The sequence below is a fragment of the Neltuma alba genome, unplaced genomic scaffold, assembly GCF_004799145.2.
Source record: "Neltuma alba isolate B1F8T4 unplaced genomic scaffold, ASM479914v2 tig00005701_pilon, whole genome shotgun sequence".
In the NCBI taxonomy this organism is placed as follows: domain Eukaryota; kingdom Viridiplantae; phylum Streptophyta; class Magnoliopsida; order Fabales; family Fabaceae; genus Neltuma; species Neltuma alba.
In genome coordinates, this window is record NW_021634205.1 from 45,007 (window position 1) to 64,127 (window position 19,121).

Sequence of the window (19,121 nt, forward strand, 5' to 3'; positions counted from 1 at the left end):
TATTATTAACTCATAACTTGTCAATAAATTTTTTGAAACAAAAGTATTTTAGTTATTTAACTATATTTATAAAATATCAAATCGGGCACTACTTTTTTTCTTTGACTTTTAAAGCGTTAAGTGTCTGAATTGAAATTTCACAATTTTCAGATTTTTTTATTATTATTTCAATTATTTAACTTAGGCTATTTCTTTTATAAGATTATGTTTTTATTACTCTGCCAAAAAAAAATTGAACATAATCCAAGAGTATCTAAATTTGTCAGTAAAATACTAAATTCTAAAAAAAAAAAATCAAGTATCCAAACTGGGATATTGAAAATTTTGGCCCATGTCTCATTTATCAATTTGATCCCTAAAATTTAATTTTTATTAATTAAGTTCCTAAAATTTTATTCTTAATTTTATATTCTTATTTAATATCAGCAGACCGACAATTTTCTTCTGCAATCGATGAAGAGGTTTTCATCCTTAAGTTAGTGGTTAGACCACATACGTGATTAAAATTTTATATCTTTAAATCATAAGAACTAAATGCATGTGATTATGAAATTTCAGGGACTTGATTCATAAAAATCAAATTTCAATGACTGATCAATAATTGGGGCCAACTTTAGGGAGTGTCATTATTGCATTAAAACTTGATACACTCGCAGCCTAAAATTAATTTGAAGAAAGTAACATTAAAATATTATTAAACATTTTTCAAAGTTAAAAAAAAAAGCAGAGACAATGCACCAAAAAAAGAAAAGGAAAGATATACTTTCGTCAGCTTCAAAATATGACTTTTTTTTTATAAGTATTAATTTAAATTTGTCTGATCATTTAATAATTTTTTATTTTTATCTGTAATTAATTATATGTCTCTCTTATCTCTTGTTTTTTTAATTATTCTTTTTCATCTCTTTTATGATTCATTGTCTCTTCTATTTATCTTCGAGTATTTAAAAAAAATAAGTCACATTATTACATTTTATTATTTTTAATTAATTTTTTTATTTGCATGATTTAGTTATTTAATGTTTATATTTTGAATCATAGCTAGTACAGCATGAAGAAATTCTCGGTATCACTACAGTAACAATAATCTTTGTCACGTTAAATAAAGTTGACTACATACATCATATATCATCAAATTCAATAAATAAAAATTTAATAAAGTTTTACGTTAACAGTAGACAGCATAGTAACGCAATCTTTTTTTGTTTATTGGGACTAATGCGACTAGCTATGAAGTAGCATAGGTAGAGTTAAGCATTATGTATAAAAATACGTTAAATATAAATAATACTAATTGAATAAATGGGACAATTATATATATATATATATTTAACGTGAAACCAAGAAATGAACGTATGGTATATATTATTAGTTAGAACTAAAAGTCAAATATAAAAGAACAAATAGCAATAAATTGAAATTAAATGAGGACAATCATCATTTTCAGGAATAGTGCAGAACAGGTGAGGTTCCATTATTCACGATGAGCTGCCACAGGCTCCAAACAAACTCAAATATTATAAACAAATCGTTTAATCATAAATGCTTCGCAACTATATGCATAAATTAAGCAATATTAAAAAAAAGATGGCAAAAAAAAAAAAAAAAGAACGCAGGAAGCAAGACAACAAAAATTTATATGCCAGGATTTTTTTTTATATAACTTAGAATATTCTCAAATTATTTTAGACTTAAGACTAATCTTATTAGACTAGGACCATTACAACAAATACGCTTTTCTGAATTTGAGCTTGTATTTACCTCCTTATAATTAAACTGCTTATCATTTTAACCAACAACTTATTGTTATATAGATGAACTATTTTTTTAATACACATATGGCATTATGAAATTTACTTAGGTACAAGTTAATAAAATTTTTAATCTCTCAAGTTTATTTTTATTTTGGTTCTAGTTTTAAACGGTATGTTTTGGTCTTTTAAATTTTTTTATATTTAAAATATTAGTTTTATAATTTAATAAAAATTTGAACTATTTTATCTTTTAAGAGATCAAAATTTGAGGAACTAAAAATTATATTAACTTTAGAAATACGCATAGATTTTCTAAACCAAAACAAAACTCACGTGTCCATTAATTGTAACTACATTGACCATTTGCAGAGAGAGAAAACATGTCTACTGTTAACAGAGATAAGAGTTTTCCTATCTTTTAGAAGATTCATATATACTTTTTTTTTTTTTAAATGATAACTAGAAAACAAGCAACAAATACAAAGAAACAGACTTAACCTGGCAATTCTTACACTCCTTGATCGGCCCCGCCCCAGAAACGTTGGGAAGAGGTTGATCAAAGAGGCAAAAATTGCCATCAATCCCATGAGAAGACTTTGCTAAGTGGTCTGCTAAGGGAATCGATTCCCTCCCTACATGGCAAAATACAGTCAACCAATCTCTATTAATAAACAAGGAGAAAATATTTTATCAGTTACAATATTAACTTTTTTTTTACCTTTTATTTGTTATTATGTGAATTTTTATTTTTATAAAAAATATATATTAAATAAAAACAAAGTTAGAAATTTCTTAAATCTTGTAAATTTTATGATTTTTTTTTTTGGCCAAGTAAATTTTATGATATTAGATACGCATTAGATGGGAGTATACTTTATGGGTATTTTTACTCTTTTAACCCTATAAAAAAACCATTTGAATTAAATTTGTTTATTTAAAAAAGTGCACAGAAACCTGATAGAGCGTGTATTATATAATGAGAGGCAACTTTTTCTGTAGTTGCAGTATCCATAAGCACATACCCTCCAATCACAGCTCACTAGTTTCATTCGTCTCACCTTTTTTAAATCTTCCCTTTTTCCTCTCTCAAGATTATTGCAAAGCTTGTTTTTATTGCTTCTTCTTTCCTTCTAGCTTGCTTCTTTATATTTCGCCTTTTCTGGGTTTTCTTTCTCTCACTCCCTCTGTTCTTCAAGTGCTTGCTTCATTCACTCTCAGTTTCTCGTGTTTCCTTGTTTGGCCTCTTGCAAATTCATTGTTTTACGTTGTTTTGCGTCCCCAGCTGAGGAAGAGAATCTGTTTCTAAGAAGTTTCTAGTTTTTTCTGGGTTTGTGTTCCTCATGGCGTTGTTCTGTTGATATCCAAGTGGGAAGTTGATTATCTTCAGATCTCTCAATTGTGATTCTGGGGTTATCTCTGTGGAGTAACTGGATAACAGATTTCCATCTCAATTTGGGGATTTTTTCGCCTTCCTTTTTAATTTTCTAAAGTGGTTTTTTTCTAGATTCCCTATGCCTGGATACAAAAGAGATTCTGATTCCTTTCAAAAAAATGCTAGTGGGTTTGTCCTTGATAATATTCTTGAGTTGAAAATCTCTTCTCCATCTCTTCCCTGTTTCTCATCAAATTAACTGAAATCCTCGTTGTTTCAGAGATCACTCTTCTTCTTGAATTCTCCCTGATTCACTTCCATGCTTCAATAGCTTTCTCTTCCTTTTTTCTCTTCTGATTGGATTTGATGAAGTGGGAAATGGATATTCTCTCATCTTCTTCTCATATCTCAAATCCCACTTGGCTCATTCAAGACGCCATGAACACAACAAAATGGACTCCTTCAGAGAACAAACTGTTTGAGAATGCTCTGGCAGTGTATGATAAAGACACACCAGATCGGTGGGTGAAAGTTGCTGCAATGATACCTGGGAAGACAGTAGGAGATGTGATTAAGCAGTACAGAGAATTAGTAGAAGATGTTAGTAACATAGAAGCTGGATTGATCCCAATTCCAGGTTATAACAGTAGCACCACAACCTCACAATTCACCTTAGACTGGGTTAACTCTTCTGGATTTGATAACTTCAAATCACATGGTGGAAAGAGATCCTCATCAGGGAGACCCCCTGAACAAGAAAGAAAGAAAGGTGTCCCATGGACAGAAGAAGAACATAAGTAAGACTTTTCTCCTTTTAGAATCCTTTTGATTGAATAGATACATATGCACATACATGCATGTGTTTGTTGTTGAGAAGACTTGATATAGTTTATTCATTCTCTGAGATCTTTTTGTTTCATGAAGTTACTCTCTGTGTGTGTGTGTGTGTGTGTTTATATGTGGCTAGTTTTGTGCTGATTTGTGATCTGTGCGCCAACTGTTTGATGAAATTCTTCGCAGACTGTTTCTTCTGGGTTTGAAGAAGTATGGGAAAGGAGATTGGAGGAACATATCGCGCAATTTCGTGGGGACTCGAACACCAACTCAGGTGGCTAGCCATGCTCAGAAGTACTTCATAAGGCAGCTTTCAGGGGGGAAAGACAAGAGAAGAGCAAGCATTCATGATATAACAACAGTGAATCTGTCAGAAACCACAAGAACACCTTCTTGTTCATCTTTAGAAGACAACAAAAATAACAGCAGCAAAAATGGATGTAACACAAAGCAGGAGGCAAATCCGAGTACTACTTTAGGTCAAGCACATTTTCAATGGAACCAGGCAAATTCAGGAGGAGGAACTATGGGGTTTAATCCTTATGGGGTTAACTCTTATGGGATGAAAATGCAGGGTCAAAATCTGCATAGAAGTGATCTTTTTAATAATCATGATTCTTCCTACTTTGGACCTCAAACTCAGAACATGGTTTTCCCAATGCATTCTTCTGCTCACTACTTTTCTCATGCTTTATAGTTAATTGATATATGGCTCTTGTATTGAATCTTTAATGGCTACAATCATTACTCCCCCCACTTTTTTTTTTTGGTTCAGTACACTATGTTTTCTTACAAGTTCTGTGTGAATACCATAAGTTGGAATTTTGAGTAAATTTTTAGCTTACTCTTGAAATATCAATTCATGTCATACGAACTCTAAAGAAGGTCCCCAAACCTCAAGTGTCCCAATTAGAAAATATTGAGAGTCAATTATATTCAAGGGACATAGAATTCCCTCACCCCTTTTTACTACTTGACTCAAGTTGTGTTGATTATTTATTTATGCAATTATTATTTAGGGAGCACTTGCATTTGCTTATTTTAAGTGATTTTATGTTATACGAAATAAATATATGAATTTTTTTCCTCCAAATGGAGACAAACAAACAGTCAATAACTTTTTTTTTTTAAATCTCATTTTGTTACGCTTTAAAGGGAAAAAAAAATCATTATGTCAAATAGGGAGTGCTTAATTTTTCTTATTAGAAGCGAAGGCTCATAATTCAGATCTTGCAGGCATGAGAAAAAATAACATTCTCAACACTATAAAGTTGCATTAAAAAAAAAGCATTTATTTTTACTGGTCAAAACATGTTTTTTGAAATTTTTTATAACCCATTTGCCCCTTTATATTCTATGCACGTGGCAGAACCTTGACGGGTCAAGATATGGTCAGACTAATGTATCTTCATATAATCTCATGGGAGGGGAAGTTTCAACGCAAAGAACTTACCAACTTGGGTCATGTTTGTTATCCAGAATCTTGGGATTTAAGGCAAAGCTCGGGAGTGGAATAACATATAAAATATTTAAATCAAAGTGATAAAACAGTAATGTGAAGTGTACTGTTCACTAGAATTGTATTCAAAGCAAAAATAATAATACAATTGGGAGGTCCATATGCATATGATTTGATACCTCAAAGCATTTAGCAATGGTTCTTCAAAGATAAGATTAAGATGCACACAAAAGAGACATATATAAGATGGAGTCTTCAATCAAAAGTTGAATAGTAGGAACATGCTAAACAAAACAAGAGTATCTATATACATAAAGTGACTCTCATGCCAAACAAAGTTAAATTAAATTAAAGTTAATCAATATTATTGTTTATCTCAAAGTATGATCTCTCTACAACTTTCCCAATTGCATGGAGATCTTGTGATCTCTTTAAAAAGACAAAGATAGATATGGGTTTGAGTATTATTTTGGCTTCTTGTTCATCAGCATGGAATACTTTAAACTGGGTTTTGTGAATTGGAACTATCTTGGCACTTGTTTGGATCAAACTTGTATAGAGTATGAGCTCGCTTATTCTTTTTTTATAGTTACGTGACAATCACTTGAAAAAAAGAAGTCTTGACTCTTATTGATTCTATATTAATTTTAAAGTGATGTTAAAAATCACTTTTAACTAATACCGAAAAAATACTTTCTATAGTGGTGAATAAATCAAAATTAAATTGGCTATATTATGTTAGCCAAGCTAACCGGCCCTGTTTGGACAGCAGGGCAAACCATGGTTTGGGGAAAAAAACAACCCAAATAGGCACAAATTATCTGAAACCATGGTTTGGGTCAAAACCATGGTTTTGGAACCCAAAACCATGGTTTCGGAAGAAGTGACTCCATTCTGCTTCTGGCTTAAATTGGAGAGTATGATTGTGCTTATTATAGTAAATCTCAACAATAATATGACTTTAACACCCCTTAATTAATTTTTTATAAACATATTTAATCTTATATCTTATAAATAAATATACACATATTAATTATTTATTAATTATATTATCTTATGTATTATTAATTATGTTGGTAAAAAATATATTATTAACAATTTTATTCCTTCAAATTAAAATATATCATACAATCTATGTTTTATGTAATTATCATATTAACTTATGTTTTTTTTAATAATTTGTACATATAAAAAGTGCTTCTGATAACAACTATCCAAACACTCTCACTTCTCAGAATCACTTTTTCACAAAATCTATTCTTCACAAAATCTATTTTTTCCAGAATCTATTCTCCAGAAGCTATTCTCCAAACCATGGTTTGATTTCATCCAAACACACCCTTAAGTCTCTGTACACTTGGTCCTGATGCAAAAGTATTTTCGCTGAAAAATGGGATTAAGATATGATCAAAACACATTATTAGGATTCCTATTTATAAGTTACAAATATTAGAAGTTGTTACAAAGGAATTTAAAAATATATTCCTCTGATTCTAAATATAAGATCTATTTAACTAATTTGATTAGATTAATATAGTTATGTAAGTTAGTTAATTATAGGAAATATGTCATGATTTTCCTAAAACATTCTGGTCCTGTTTGGTACGAAATATTAAAAATAAGGGATAGGGATTGATATTGAAAGTGTAAAACTATATTAAAAGAGTGTTTAATTAGTATGAGTAATTGTATGATACTTGGGATTATACAAACCCATATATATGGGATTGGAGGAATACTATGAGGGGAGGTGGTATTCTTCAGTCCTATCTATATGGAATTACCTAATCCTATGTGATAAGAAATTACTCATGCTAAGTATCTTTTTAACATATGTTTTCAACTCCAATCCCAATCTTTATCTCTTATTTTTAATACTTCGTACCAAACGTAACATATAATCATCTTTCTTAATATCCTCCCTCCCTCTTTTACTTGATTATGGTTGAAGGAGTATCCATGAGGGCAATTTAGAAAAAATTGATAAATATGAGAAATAGGTCTTATATTTAAGATTAAATCAATTTAATAATTAGGTCATATAAGGACCGGAGGAGTAATATAAAAAATTTATAATTAGATAAATACAAGATTCACAGGGTTTGAGTTTAATTTCGTGATTTTATGGGACTTGCGTGCTTTTTAACAAGCCTATCTTAAAAGTTTGAATTAATTAAAGAAAAATAAAAGTTGACTTAAACATCCTTTAATGGTGAATGTTACTAAATTAAAAGAGACTACAAAGTATTAAAAACAAAAAAAAAAAATCTAAAAGCATACTTTAGGATTCTACTTCTCCTAGTGAAAGTTTGTGTGTGAAAAATTAAGGGTTTGGATTCTAATTCAAAATTGGATGAGTCACAAAGCACTCTGATTGAGGTATAATGGCATCTGATTCCATACTTTATTGTCTTCACTTTTCGAATTTTGGTGCCCCACAATTTTTATTTTTATTCATATAAACTTTTAGATTTTCTATTAAGTCTCTTGTGTGATAAGTTTAAGAACACTCTCGTGTAACACACACAAGAAAGACCAAAAAGGGCGAATTTCACCTAAAAAACATTGTGTCTTCATCTATAAGGGTTGGGCTGAATGCAATAGTTTGATAGTAATTAAATAAGATTGAGAATTTAAATTTTCACTACTAGAAAAATACCATTTTACACCGCCTAATTTATCACAATTATTTCGCCAACGATGTAATAAATGAGATGGTGATATTTTTGTAAATAACAATATAGTTGTTACATTGATTATTATTACGCCCAGTGTTATTATTACTTTTTATATTGAACATTAACCCAACCAGTGTAAACATAGTTAAATGATATCGGTAGTTATAAACAACTGATATTACTAATCCTTACATCAACCTATCTCTTGCTTTTTTGTTTTCCTGAAGTAATCTGAACTCGAATTGTCACCATGTCCTGTCATCGTCCATTTAGGATTAGAAGCCAATTGTACTTTCCCTGTTCTATCATCTTTGTTTACTACTGTTGGCACTACCACAATGGTGAAACAGCAGAAAATTACCCGCACACGTCCTCCATCATTTCCTCCTCCGCCTCCCTACCATCCTCCCTTGCCTCGGCCTCTGCCTCTGTGGCTCTGCTTCCACCTCTGCGGCCCTGTCTCTTTTTGACCAACTACTTGTAAGAGTAGCAGCGATTGATCACAACCTTTGACGCGTGGTGTCTCATTTCTACAACCTCAACAACAAGGTCAATTTCCTACTTGATGATAGGCACATCGAGTATGATGACATGGATGATCCTTTTACTACCTCCTCCTCCTCGTTCGATGAAGAAATCTCCTCCTCCTTAGGTTATTAGCTTTTTTCTATTGTAAAAATATAGTTTTTTAATAAAAATATTTTGTAAAGGTTGCCTTCGCGTCCCCCACTAATTATATATAAATATATATGATATTTTGTGATGATCTACTCTTGTGTTTGTTCCTTTTAATGTATTTTCTCTTCTCAATTTATAACAACAAACCCTAAAAATGGGTTGGAAATCATTCCTGGTTTAAAAAAAGAGAAGAACTGGTAAATGGTTATTTTTTTTGGGAGTCTTTATGCCAGGTGTTGTCAAGTTTGATGTAACATTTAAAATAAACATCGGTTATTTTGTGTTCGATGTAAAATGAGTTTTTAACATCGATTTTTATGTTAATCGTTGTTAAAATTTTTCCCTAGCCATAAATAGGGCCCTCTTGCCCTCAATTTCACAGTCTCAGAATATAGAGAGGTGTGCTCTCACCTGTGGATTTGTGTGGAGATGGCATGGTTTTTTCAAGTCGTCTTATGTCGCTCACCATTACCATCTTTGTCCATTCCCTCCACTGTTCTATTCTCGCTATAGGTAACATCATTGCCATTTTATTTCTCTCTTGAACTGTTTGTCTAAACCCTAATACCAGTCTCTTTTTGTTTAAGATCAGCTTTGAATTTCTGTCCATTAAAGGTTGCAAGTTATCTTAGGTTTGAGGCATCATCGCCGTATTTGGTTTATTAAACAGGATGAGAAACTTTGTCAAGTATTTGGACATTCAAGTATGATCAAATCCGAGCTATAGTTCCTTGAAGAACCAAGTACTTGTTAAAGACCTAGCTCATCCTTGCAAAATGAATTGGCCTTCGTTTTCTTTCTCCCTGTCTACCACTAGTAACTCATCTTCTATAATTTTCTTTCTCTTTCATGAGCTATTTTCCTAAACCCTAATACTAGTTAGTGGTTAACTGCTAGACTTTGTTAGTTGTTAACTGCTAAACTTTATGTTTTCACAATTTGTTTTGTTCAACAAAAGAAATATTTAGTAATCAGAAGAACTGGCTAGTATAAAAAAAATTAAATTAAAAAAGGTCCACTTCTTAAAGTGATAGTCTAAGAAGTAGACCTTTTTTTATTTAAATTTTCAAAGGTTACACCAATTGGTATAATAATTGTTGTTAAAGTTATAGTTTTCTATGTTAGTTTCCTAACTAGTGTAAAAAGTGTGGACTTTTAACACTATCCATTTTTACACTAGTCGTCTTTTTAATGTCAAATGTCTATTCTAACGGATATAAAAGACCTTTTTTTTTTCCTTCTAGTAGTGTTTGTGAATTACTATTTTTTAAAGTGCTACTCCCTCTTTAAACTCAATAATACTTAATTTAAATATTTTGTACCTACAACAAACCCAAGTATCCTCCAAAACCCCCCCTCTAGTGCATAATGATGACCACTTCCATATGCTAGCGTGATAGGTGACTTCAATTTAAATGTAACTGTAGCAACACTATTTTACCTTTTTAAAGTCTTTCTCATTCATATTTTCATCCAATTCAGTTCTCTTTATTTTTGAGCCTGCTTGTCCTGATTTGATCAAGAGAACCGAGCACACCGAGCTTCCAATTAAGTCCGGCTTACCCTTACCTTGTCTTTAAGTCATCTTCACCTACATTTTGTCCAATTTAATTCTATTTCTTTTTTAACCTGTCTTGTCCTGTCTCATCTCGATTTGATCCGTAGAACCAGGTACACCAAGCCACCGGGCATGATTCACACCTCTAGCGAACACAGATCACACAGCAGAAATTAAAAGTGATGTGAAAAAAAAAAAATGGTAAAGTTGACTTGTTTTGACTGAAAGTTGCTGCTTACTCACCATGCACTAACATGATTAAATTTGATAATACCAATTTCCTAAATTAATTTAGTAATCAGAGAACATGGAATCTTTGCTTCTAGATTCTCTAGAGAAGCAAAGTGGATTCTTTAACGATAAAATTTCGTACAATAAAAAAAACTAGAAGAAAGCAAGATTCAAGTGGGATTAGACAGGTAATATATTCTTAACAAATTATACAAAGCTGTGTCTCTTTAGGATTTGGTCATATGAAAGCATTGTTTTGTGTATTATGAATTAATATTATTTTTGTTTTGGTACGAATAGTTTTAAGCAAAGTCCAAAGCAAGCATCGTAATCATAGTCTTTGTGATTCTAATTGTACGGAGTCACTCAGTAATCAAACTATAAGTAATTTTAATGTTTTAGTGTTCCTCTCATGTCTTGTCTCAAATCATTGATCCCTTTTACGGAGACAACCCAAGTTTTGTGTTTTTTCTTCTTGAAATTTTTTTTCTAATAATTAAACAAAAATCATATAATGGGAATCAATGAAAATTAAATCTTGCAGAAGGATTAGTTTTTCATAATATAACGAATTAAGACTTGAATCTTTGTGGTGAGAAGTCTTAGTGCCTGACAGCACTTTAAACATGATTGTTTTCAATACGACAATACTTGTAGGTAGGGCAAAAAATCATATAATGAGTTTGTGTTGGCATTTTTATATATAATGCAAAATCAGAATTCAGTTGCGAAGAGGGTTAAAAATTAAAAAGTATATATAATATAAAATTTGCATAAATTGTAAAGAATAAAACATGTATAACAATTATATAACATTAGAAAAAATTAAAAAAAATGGGGGATCATGACCTCATTAGCATGGTGTTAAAATCCAACTCGATTCAACTAATTAAATCAGTGAGTTAATAAATCAGCCCCTGACCATCTAGTCAAAAGTTTTGGACGAATTAATTTAGTTAAATTTTATATTATTTTCCTTTTACTCACTCTCAAACAATGCTGTTTTAAGTAAAGAAAAAACTACAAATATATTAAATTTATAATTTAGTAATTATATTTTATTAAATTACTCGTAGTTTATGCGTAAACATTTATTTATTTATGGGTTAGTGTTTTTTTTTTCCATTTATATGTCATTCTTTTTAGGATTACATGTTATTCTCTTTAAGAGTGGTCGGTGGTGAGGCCATGGGGACGACGAAAATTTTGGCGATAGAGATTAAGTTACCCAAAATATAAGGCTTGCTTTGATTTTTTTATATTTTAAAAACAAAAAAATTGGTAATTTATTTTTAATTGGTTTTTTAGAAATAAAAAAACAGTATCATCTTTTTAAAAACTAAAATAATCATTACATTTTTTCATTTCTTTTTTTCTATTTTGTATTTTTTGTTTTAAAATTTTTTTATTTCTTTTTTTGTTTTAAAAAATTCAAAAACTCTTTTTTTTATTAGTATCACCATCAGCAACAGCCACTTCTTGCAAAATGTGGTTTTTTTTTGTATTTTTTGTTTCCAATGTGAATTTTTTAAATAACTATCGAAACATATTCTTTTATTCTCAAAAAAATAATTTTATAAAATTGTTCAGAGAACAAGAAAAAAAAACAAAACAAACAAGTCCATAGTTTTATTTTTTATTTTTTTAAGTTCTTAAAAAGAAAAAGGTTATATTTATTATACATTTTATTTATTTATAAATTTATGAAAATTTAACTCCAACTAAAAAAGTGGACTCAATTATTGTTATTGATATTAGAAGAGTTTTCACTGGTTAAATATAATGACAAAGTTCCTATTGATTGTTTATCACATCTCCTATTGGAGATGCAATATTTTTATGAGGTGAACATTTTTAATGAGAAATTTAATTAGCAATCACAGGCTTTTTTCTTTTTTTTTTTTTTTGGAATTCATAAGGGGAACAAAGTTTTTTTTTTTTGAGTGGAAAAGGGAAATCAATTAACCAATCAAATGGAGTCCAGTATAATTACAAAACGGAAAGGACCAAAATAAGAGACAGCAAGCAAACAGCGCAGATCAAGTGGCGAAATTAATGTCAGCAATAAGATCCATAGCTCTATTAGTATGCCTAACGATGGCATCAGTAACAGCAATAATTTCTTCCGGTCGGAAATCTTCTCCAGCAAACAATCGCTTGTTTCGAGCCTCCCAAAGCTTCCAGTTGAGGATGCCAAATCTCAGGATCCAAGTCTTGTTGGCTCGGCATGGGCTTATGTTATGAAGCCACCAATCACCAATTGGTTTCCCCAAGAAGCTGCTGAGGTGCCTCTCAGGAACGAGGCGCTTCCAGCAAGCAACAGCTAGAGGACATTCTCTGAAGATATGGTTTATGTCCTCTGGTCCTCCGTTGCATAAGTCGCAGTTCACATTTTCAGTTAAGTGACGGTGTTTTCGTTCAACATTCGTGAGGAGTTTTCCTTTATAAGCCAGCCATATGAACGATTGAACTCGGTGGGCCCCCGGCCACTTCCAGATTAAGCTCCATTTCTTAGAAACTGGGTCCCAAGAGTCCTCTTCAATGGATTTGTAGGCTGAGGCTACTGAGAAATTGCCCCCCTTGTTGGGATTCCAGAAACAAGTCGCTAGTCCATCCCCATGACTGGGAGGGGGGATGCTGGCAATCATGTGGTTGATAAAAGTGGGGAGCAAATCAATGAAAAGCTCCCACCGCCATTGGCCATTGCTGTCTGCAAAGTCTGATACTGGTCTTTGGAGACAAGTATCATCAATATCTGAGAAAGCAAGATTTTTAAGAGGCCCAAGATCTCCAACCCAATAGTCGGACCAGAACTTAACTTTCGTGCCATCTCCAATCTTCCACTTGATGCCCAGGGAGGTAATGGACCAAGATCTAGCTATGCTTCGCCATATGTGCGAGCAAGCTTTGGTGTTGAAGCCTTGATTGGTTTCGGGAGCCCAATTATATTTTGCACGCAAAACTTGAACCCATAAGAGCTCAGGCCGGCTTACAAGGAGGAAACCCAGTTTCGATAAAAAAGCATTGTTTTGGCTTTGCATGGATTTCAGACCACAGCCCCCATTTCTAGGTGGTTGACACATTTCTGTCCAGTTGATCAGGCTAATACCTCTATGTTGAGCATCAGAACCCCATATGAAACCTCTTATGATCTGCTCAATTTTGTGGTTGGTAGAGACAGGCAGTAGCGACGTTTGCATGGCATAAAAGGGGATGGAAGACAAGACTGATTTGGCAAGTGTGATTCTACCAGCTAAGGAGAGGGTTTTGGCCTTCCAGTTGGTGAGCTTTTGTTGCAACCTCTCGATTATATATCGGTAAGTCTCTTTGGTGACTCTTGAGTGCAATAAAGGGACACCAAGATACTTTCCGAGGTGCTCAGTCTTTGAGTAGCCTAGTTGTGTACAGATTTCATTTGCTTCTCTCCTGCCAACGTTTTTGGAGAAGAAGATCCTTGTCTTGGCTTCACTTATGGTGTGTCCTGAGGATTGGCAAAATTCTATCAACGTCTTCTTGATTAATCTAATTTGCCTCGCAGTGGTCGTGCTGAACAGGACAAGGTCGTCTGCGAAGAAGAGATGCGAAAGTTGAGGGCCGTTCCTTCCCATTCTAATAGTGCTCCAGTTGCCACAAGAAACTTCCGAATTAATAGCCTGGGATAACCTTTCCATGCATAACACGAAGATGTAGGGAGAGAGGGGGTCCCCCTGCCGTATCCCTCTACTTGGTTGAAATGAGGTAGATGGTGTTCCATTCCAAAGGACTTGGATTGAGGGGGTGGTGATGCAAGTCATGATAAGTTTGACTAGAGAATCGGGGAACCCAGCATCACGCAGTGTGTCTTCTATAAAATTCCATTTAAGCCGGTCAAATGCCTTCTCAAGATCAACTTTGATGGCCATCCACCCTGTTTTCCCACTCTTCTTTCTCATAGAATGGATTACTTCTTGTGCGATGATAATGTTATCCGTGATGTTACGGCCTGCTATGAAGCTAGACTGATAAGGAAGGATGAGATCAGGCATTAGAGATTTCATGCGGTTTGCAATGATCTTGGTGATGACTTTATAGGCGACAGTGCATAGGCTTATTGGTCTAAACTCTTTAAGTCTTTGGGGTCTCTCAATCTTTGGAATTAGAGTGATCAAAGTTCGGTTATGGAATGCATCAAGAGTCCCGTGCTGGAAGAACTGAGAGATCATGTCACAAAGATTCTTGCCTACCGTGTCCCAGTATTTTTGGTAGAAGAAAGCATGAAGGCCATCAATACCAGGGGCTTTCAGTGGTTTCATGCCAAGAAGGGCTTTCTTGATTTCTTCAGGGTAGACTGTAGCTTCGAGGGAAAGCCAGGCAGAGCTGGGAAGAAGTGGGAACATGCCTCTGTGATTATATGTGACTGGGTCTTCGCTGTCCGAGTAGAGGTTTGAGAAATACTGCTTGGTCATGGATATTAGCGTCTGCTCATCTGAAATCCAATCTCCCTCATCATTTCTCAAGGAGGAGATGCGGTTTCTTCTTCTTCTGATTCGGGCTTTCATTTGATAGTAGGAGGTGTTCCTGTCACCTAGGCAAATCCAATCGCTGCGGGATTTCTGGGCCTAAAGGAGCTCTTCATTTAAACATGTGGTTTCAAACTCAAGGCGAAGAGACTCTTCTAGATCGATCAAGTGAGGCGATGTAGGCGATCTTTCAAGATCCCGCTGGATTCTCATAATACGTTTCTGGAGCTGGTGTTTCTGTTTGCCAATGAGACCAAAGACTTCGTTGTTCCAAAGCGAGGCTGCTTGTGTGAATTGATTAATATTTTCTTTGAGACTGATTTCGTTCGACCAATTATCTTTGACTAGTTGTGGAAAGGAGTCATTGTTAGCCCAGGCAGCCAAAAAACGAAAAGGTTTGGTGGAATTACCTGACCGATGAGACGTCCCAAGTTCAATGAGGAGGGGTCTGTGGTCAGAATTAATTTGGGCCAAGTGCAGGATCTTCGAGTTGGGGAAGGTGTGAATCCAGGCTGTGTTGGAGAGGGCTCGGTCCAGACGTGCGAAAGTGAGTCCTCGTCGCCAGGTAAAATGGGGTCCAGAGTAGCCCAAGTCCACTAGATTATTGTTGTTGCAAAAGGCCTGGAAATGAGGGCAGCCCTTCCTCCTTTTTTCTGAGCCACCACGGCGTTCAGTAGAGCTAAGGGTAGCATTAAAATCACCAGCCAGGAGAAGAGGAGCGGAGTTGAAGTAAGAGGTCCTGGTGAGATCAGACCATACCCTTTGGCGGATATGGCTGTTCGGGTGGGCATAAACCGCGGTGAAGAAGAAGCTTTGCAGATCAGATTTTAGCGTGATCTTTGAGTGAATGAATTGACTGTGGTTTGTGATGACTTCGACTTCGACAGCATCAGTCCATAGAAGCCATATTCCACCAGAAAAACCATTGGCCTCAACACGATGAGAGTAGGCATAACCGATTTTCCTAATTACTTTATCAGCAGTGATTCCAGAAATTCTGGGTTCAACGAGAGCTACTACGTGGGGTCGGTGGTCTCTGATAAAAGACTTCAGCACACTGTGAAATTTGTTGGCAGCAGCGCCTTGACAATTCCAGACGAAAATTGACATGGATAAAAGATGAAGGGTTTAGCAGTCCATGTGAGGCTGGTCCTCGTCAATTTCATCATCATTCGCTTGATCTTCGCATGAACCATCATCCAAGGTGGATTCCGGGAAGTCTAGAGATTTGGTAATGGCCTTGAGCATTTCATCTGCAAGGCTGGGCGGTGGGTCCTTAAAGTGGGGTTTGGGCTTTTTGAGGTGGATGCCCGAGAGGGTTTTGGGGTCTATGTGGGGGGGCTTTTGGTCAGGAGGTTTGGGTTGAACATTCTCTTTCCCAATGTCTAAGGTTTTGGGCTGGGGATGTTTGGGCTTGGTGGGTCTGATTGGTTGGAGGGTCGAATTTGGCCTGGGGAAGGAGGTGACTTGATGGCAGCTGGGGTCTAGTGTAGTGGGGTTTTCGGCCTTATAGGGGCGACTGGCAAAGAGGGAGTCGGGATTAGTCAGGTGGGTGGGGTCTTTAGTCGGCTTATCTGACACAGGTACCTGTCCGTTTTTGCTGACTGGTGTTCTCACTGGTTTGGTAATTTTTTCCTTCCCTTTCGCATTCCCTGGCCTGCCTGATGAGATAGCAATCCCCCTGTAGGAGGAGTGGGAGGGTGTAGCACTCTCGATGTTATCATCACCAGCCGTCAGAATGTCAAATCTATTGCCTCTGGTAATATCTTTTTGATAGCTGCTACCTGCTTCTCTTTTTTCTGAGTACCTTCTTCTTCCTCTAGATGGCGCTTGCATCCATGCACCGTAGAGCGCGTCAGGATCTCTCCCCGCGTGAGAGGTACTCGCTTCAATGGAGGATTGGTTCGCCGGAGGGATGGCGGGCTGTGCGTGCTCGCTTGTTTCCATTTTCCTTGGGCAGACATCTTCCAGGTGGCCGTAGCAACCACAACAATAACAGATGGTTGGCAGTCCTTCATACTCGACGTACAATATTTTGCCATCAACGTCGATCTTAGCAGTAAGTGGCTGGGAGAGATCAATGAGGACTGCCATACGGGCAAACTTCCCTCGCTCTCCTGAGGTAGTGTTATAGTCAATCCTAAGTACCTTGCCCAACACTTCTCCTATGGCTCGAACCACACTTTTCTTATAGTACTTAGTCGGCAAACCAGGGATGCGGATCCAAGCCATGACTTGGGAGGCGACGTGGGTTAGAGGGGAGAAGTCGGGAGTCCAAGGTTGGACTGTGAGATAATGCCCGAAGATGACCCAGGGCCCTCCCAGCAGGACCTCCTGATAATCTCGTTCATTACTTAGTTTGGCAATGAAGCAGTTACCCTCTAGGTCCGATAGTTGAACAGTGCCATTGAGTTTCCAGAGGCTGACAACCTTGTCTCGGAGATCATTATATCTGATGTTACGACCAAGCATTTTAACCACAACCGCAAATTTCATGCTGTCATCTAGTATCTTGTGGACCCTTGCTGAGAAATGAATGGATGGAAAGGGACCTGCTTTGTTGACAGTGATGTCCCCTTCGTGGAGTGCGAGATCTTCTTCCTCATCCCTGGCTCGTGGCCCCTGGTTGAGTAGCATGTCCCTGAAGGAAGGCACTGGTTGCTCAGGTGGGTCGGTGGCATCCATATTCAAGTCGTTAGTCTGCTGGTCCTCGTTTGCTTCCTCTGCAGACATTTCTTCATCAGATGGTGAGATAGGGTCATAGGAGAGAATATCGGATTCTTCATGAGGGAGTCCATTACGTATTTTCACTTTCTTCGTCGATCGATTGTCATCTGGATGCGGAGGGGTGTCTTCTTTTTCCTGAAGCTTGGTGGAGAGAGAGCGTTCCATCACGTTGTTCTTTGATTTTTTGTTCCTTGACAAAGCACCACTCGAATTTAAGGGGAACAAAGTTTAGTACCTGATTTGATTGATAAAGTTTTACTCAAAAATTATTTGTCAAGTCAAATGATAAAAATTAAAGGCCAAAATAATAGTCAAGAGTGATTTAAATTTACTTCAAGTTTCAATTTAGTTCATAAAATGTAAAAATAAAATTTTTAGTCTTTTAATCTTAAAATTATTAGTTTGGTATAATAAAAATATTAACTCAACAATTTAAATGGTGACTGTGTAATTAAATGTTGACAAAACATGCTCGAATTTTAATTTTTTTAAAAACCAAACTTAGGTCAGTATGCTTATATTTATTAAGTCAAGTTCATATGTTAATTTAATAATGCGTAGTTGTCTTTCTATTGGAGACAATCTTGTTTAAAGATTGCATATACCCATTTTAACAATTGACAATACCAAAAAATTAAGTGTCCATATGAAAATTTTTACAAAGAGAAAAAAACAGTAAAATACTTTCAAAATTACTAAGTGACAAATTAAGGTAGGTAAATTTCAAAATTCCAATTCAGATCCTAGGTACCATTTTTGGAATTTTCAAATCTTGTACAATAACAACATTGTCCTTACTGTCAGTGACTACTTCCATGTAGCTATTAACTACTCTATTTTAACTATTGACTACTTTTGTTTTTAAAGTTTCGGTGACTACTTTTATATAGCCATTAACTATATAAGAGTAGTAAATCATATTACTAGAGTAATCAATAGCTTAACAAGAGTAGTCATCAGAGTTTAAAAGTAAATATAGTCCATAGTTAAAAAAGAGTAGTCATCGGAGCTCCAATGATCGGCCACCAAAGTTTCAGTCACATGTCATCTGAATTTAAAAATAAATATAGTCAATAACTGAAAAGAAATAGTAATTACATAAAAAGAGTAGTCATCGGAGTTTTGATGACAGGTCATCGGAGTTTCGGTGATTGGTCGCTTCCGGTGACATGTCATTGGCGTTAGAGCTTCGGTGACTGGAATTGTTGAGGTGGCAGTATTTAAAAAAAAAGTGAAAAAAAAATAGTAAAAAGCATTTGTGTAATTTTTATAAGATTTAAAAATTTTAAAAAAGTACCTGGGGTCTGAATTGGGATTTTAAAATTTAGATA

The 19,121-nt window shown here is 35.0% G+C and overlaps 2 protein-coding genes across 2 annotated transcripts; one reads left to right on the top strand and one right to left on the bottom strand.

Annotated features, from left to right (window-relative positions):
• The first annotated feature begins 3,294 nt into the window (after window positions 1-3,294).
• Window positions 3,295-4,793, top strand: LOC114748404 (transcription factor DIVARICATA-like). Its single transcript, XM_028936788.1, has 2 exons — window positions 3,295-3,923; window positions 4,147-4,793. The coding sequence occupies exons 1-2, from the start codon at window positions 3,493-3,495 to the stop codon at window positions 4,655-4,657; spliced, it is 942 nt and encodes a 313-aa protein (XP_028792621.1). The 5' UTR covers window positions 3,295-3,492; the 3' UTR covers window positions 4,658-4,793.
• Window positions 4,794-15,162: 10,369 nt separating this feature from the next.
• On the bottom strand, window positions 15,163-16,173 carry LOC114748407 (uncharacterized). The gene has a single exon (XM_028936790.1). The coding sequence runs from the start codon at window positions 16,171-16,173 to the stop codon at window positions 15,163-15,165; it is 1,011 nt and encodes a 336-aa protein (XP_028792623.1).
• Window positions 16,174-19,121: the final 2,948 nt, after the last annotated feature.

Coding starts and splice junctions, on each gene's coding strand:
- LOC114748404 (XM_028936788.1), top strand. CDS start 3,493: ATGAAGTGGGAAATGGATATTCTCTCATCTTCTTCTCATATCTCAAAT. Junction 3,924..4,146: donor TGGACAGAAGAAGAACATAA/GTAAGACTTTTC, acceptor AATTCTTCGCAG/ACTGTTTCTTCTGGGTTTGA.
- LOC114748407 (XM_028936790.1), bottom strand. CDS start 16,173: ATGTCAATTTTCGTCTGGAATTGTCAAGGCGCTGCTGCCAACAAATTT.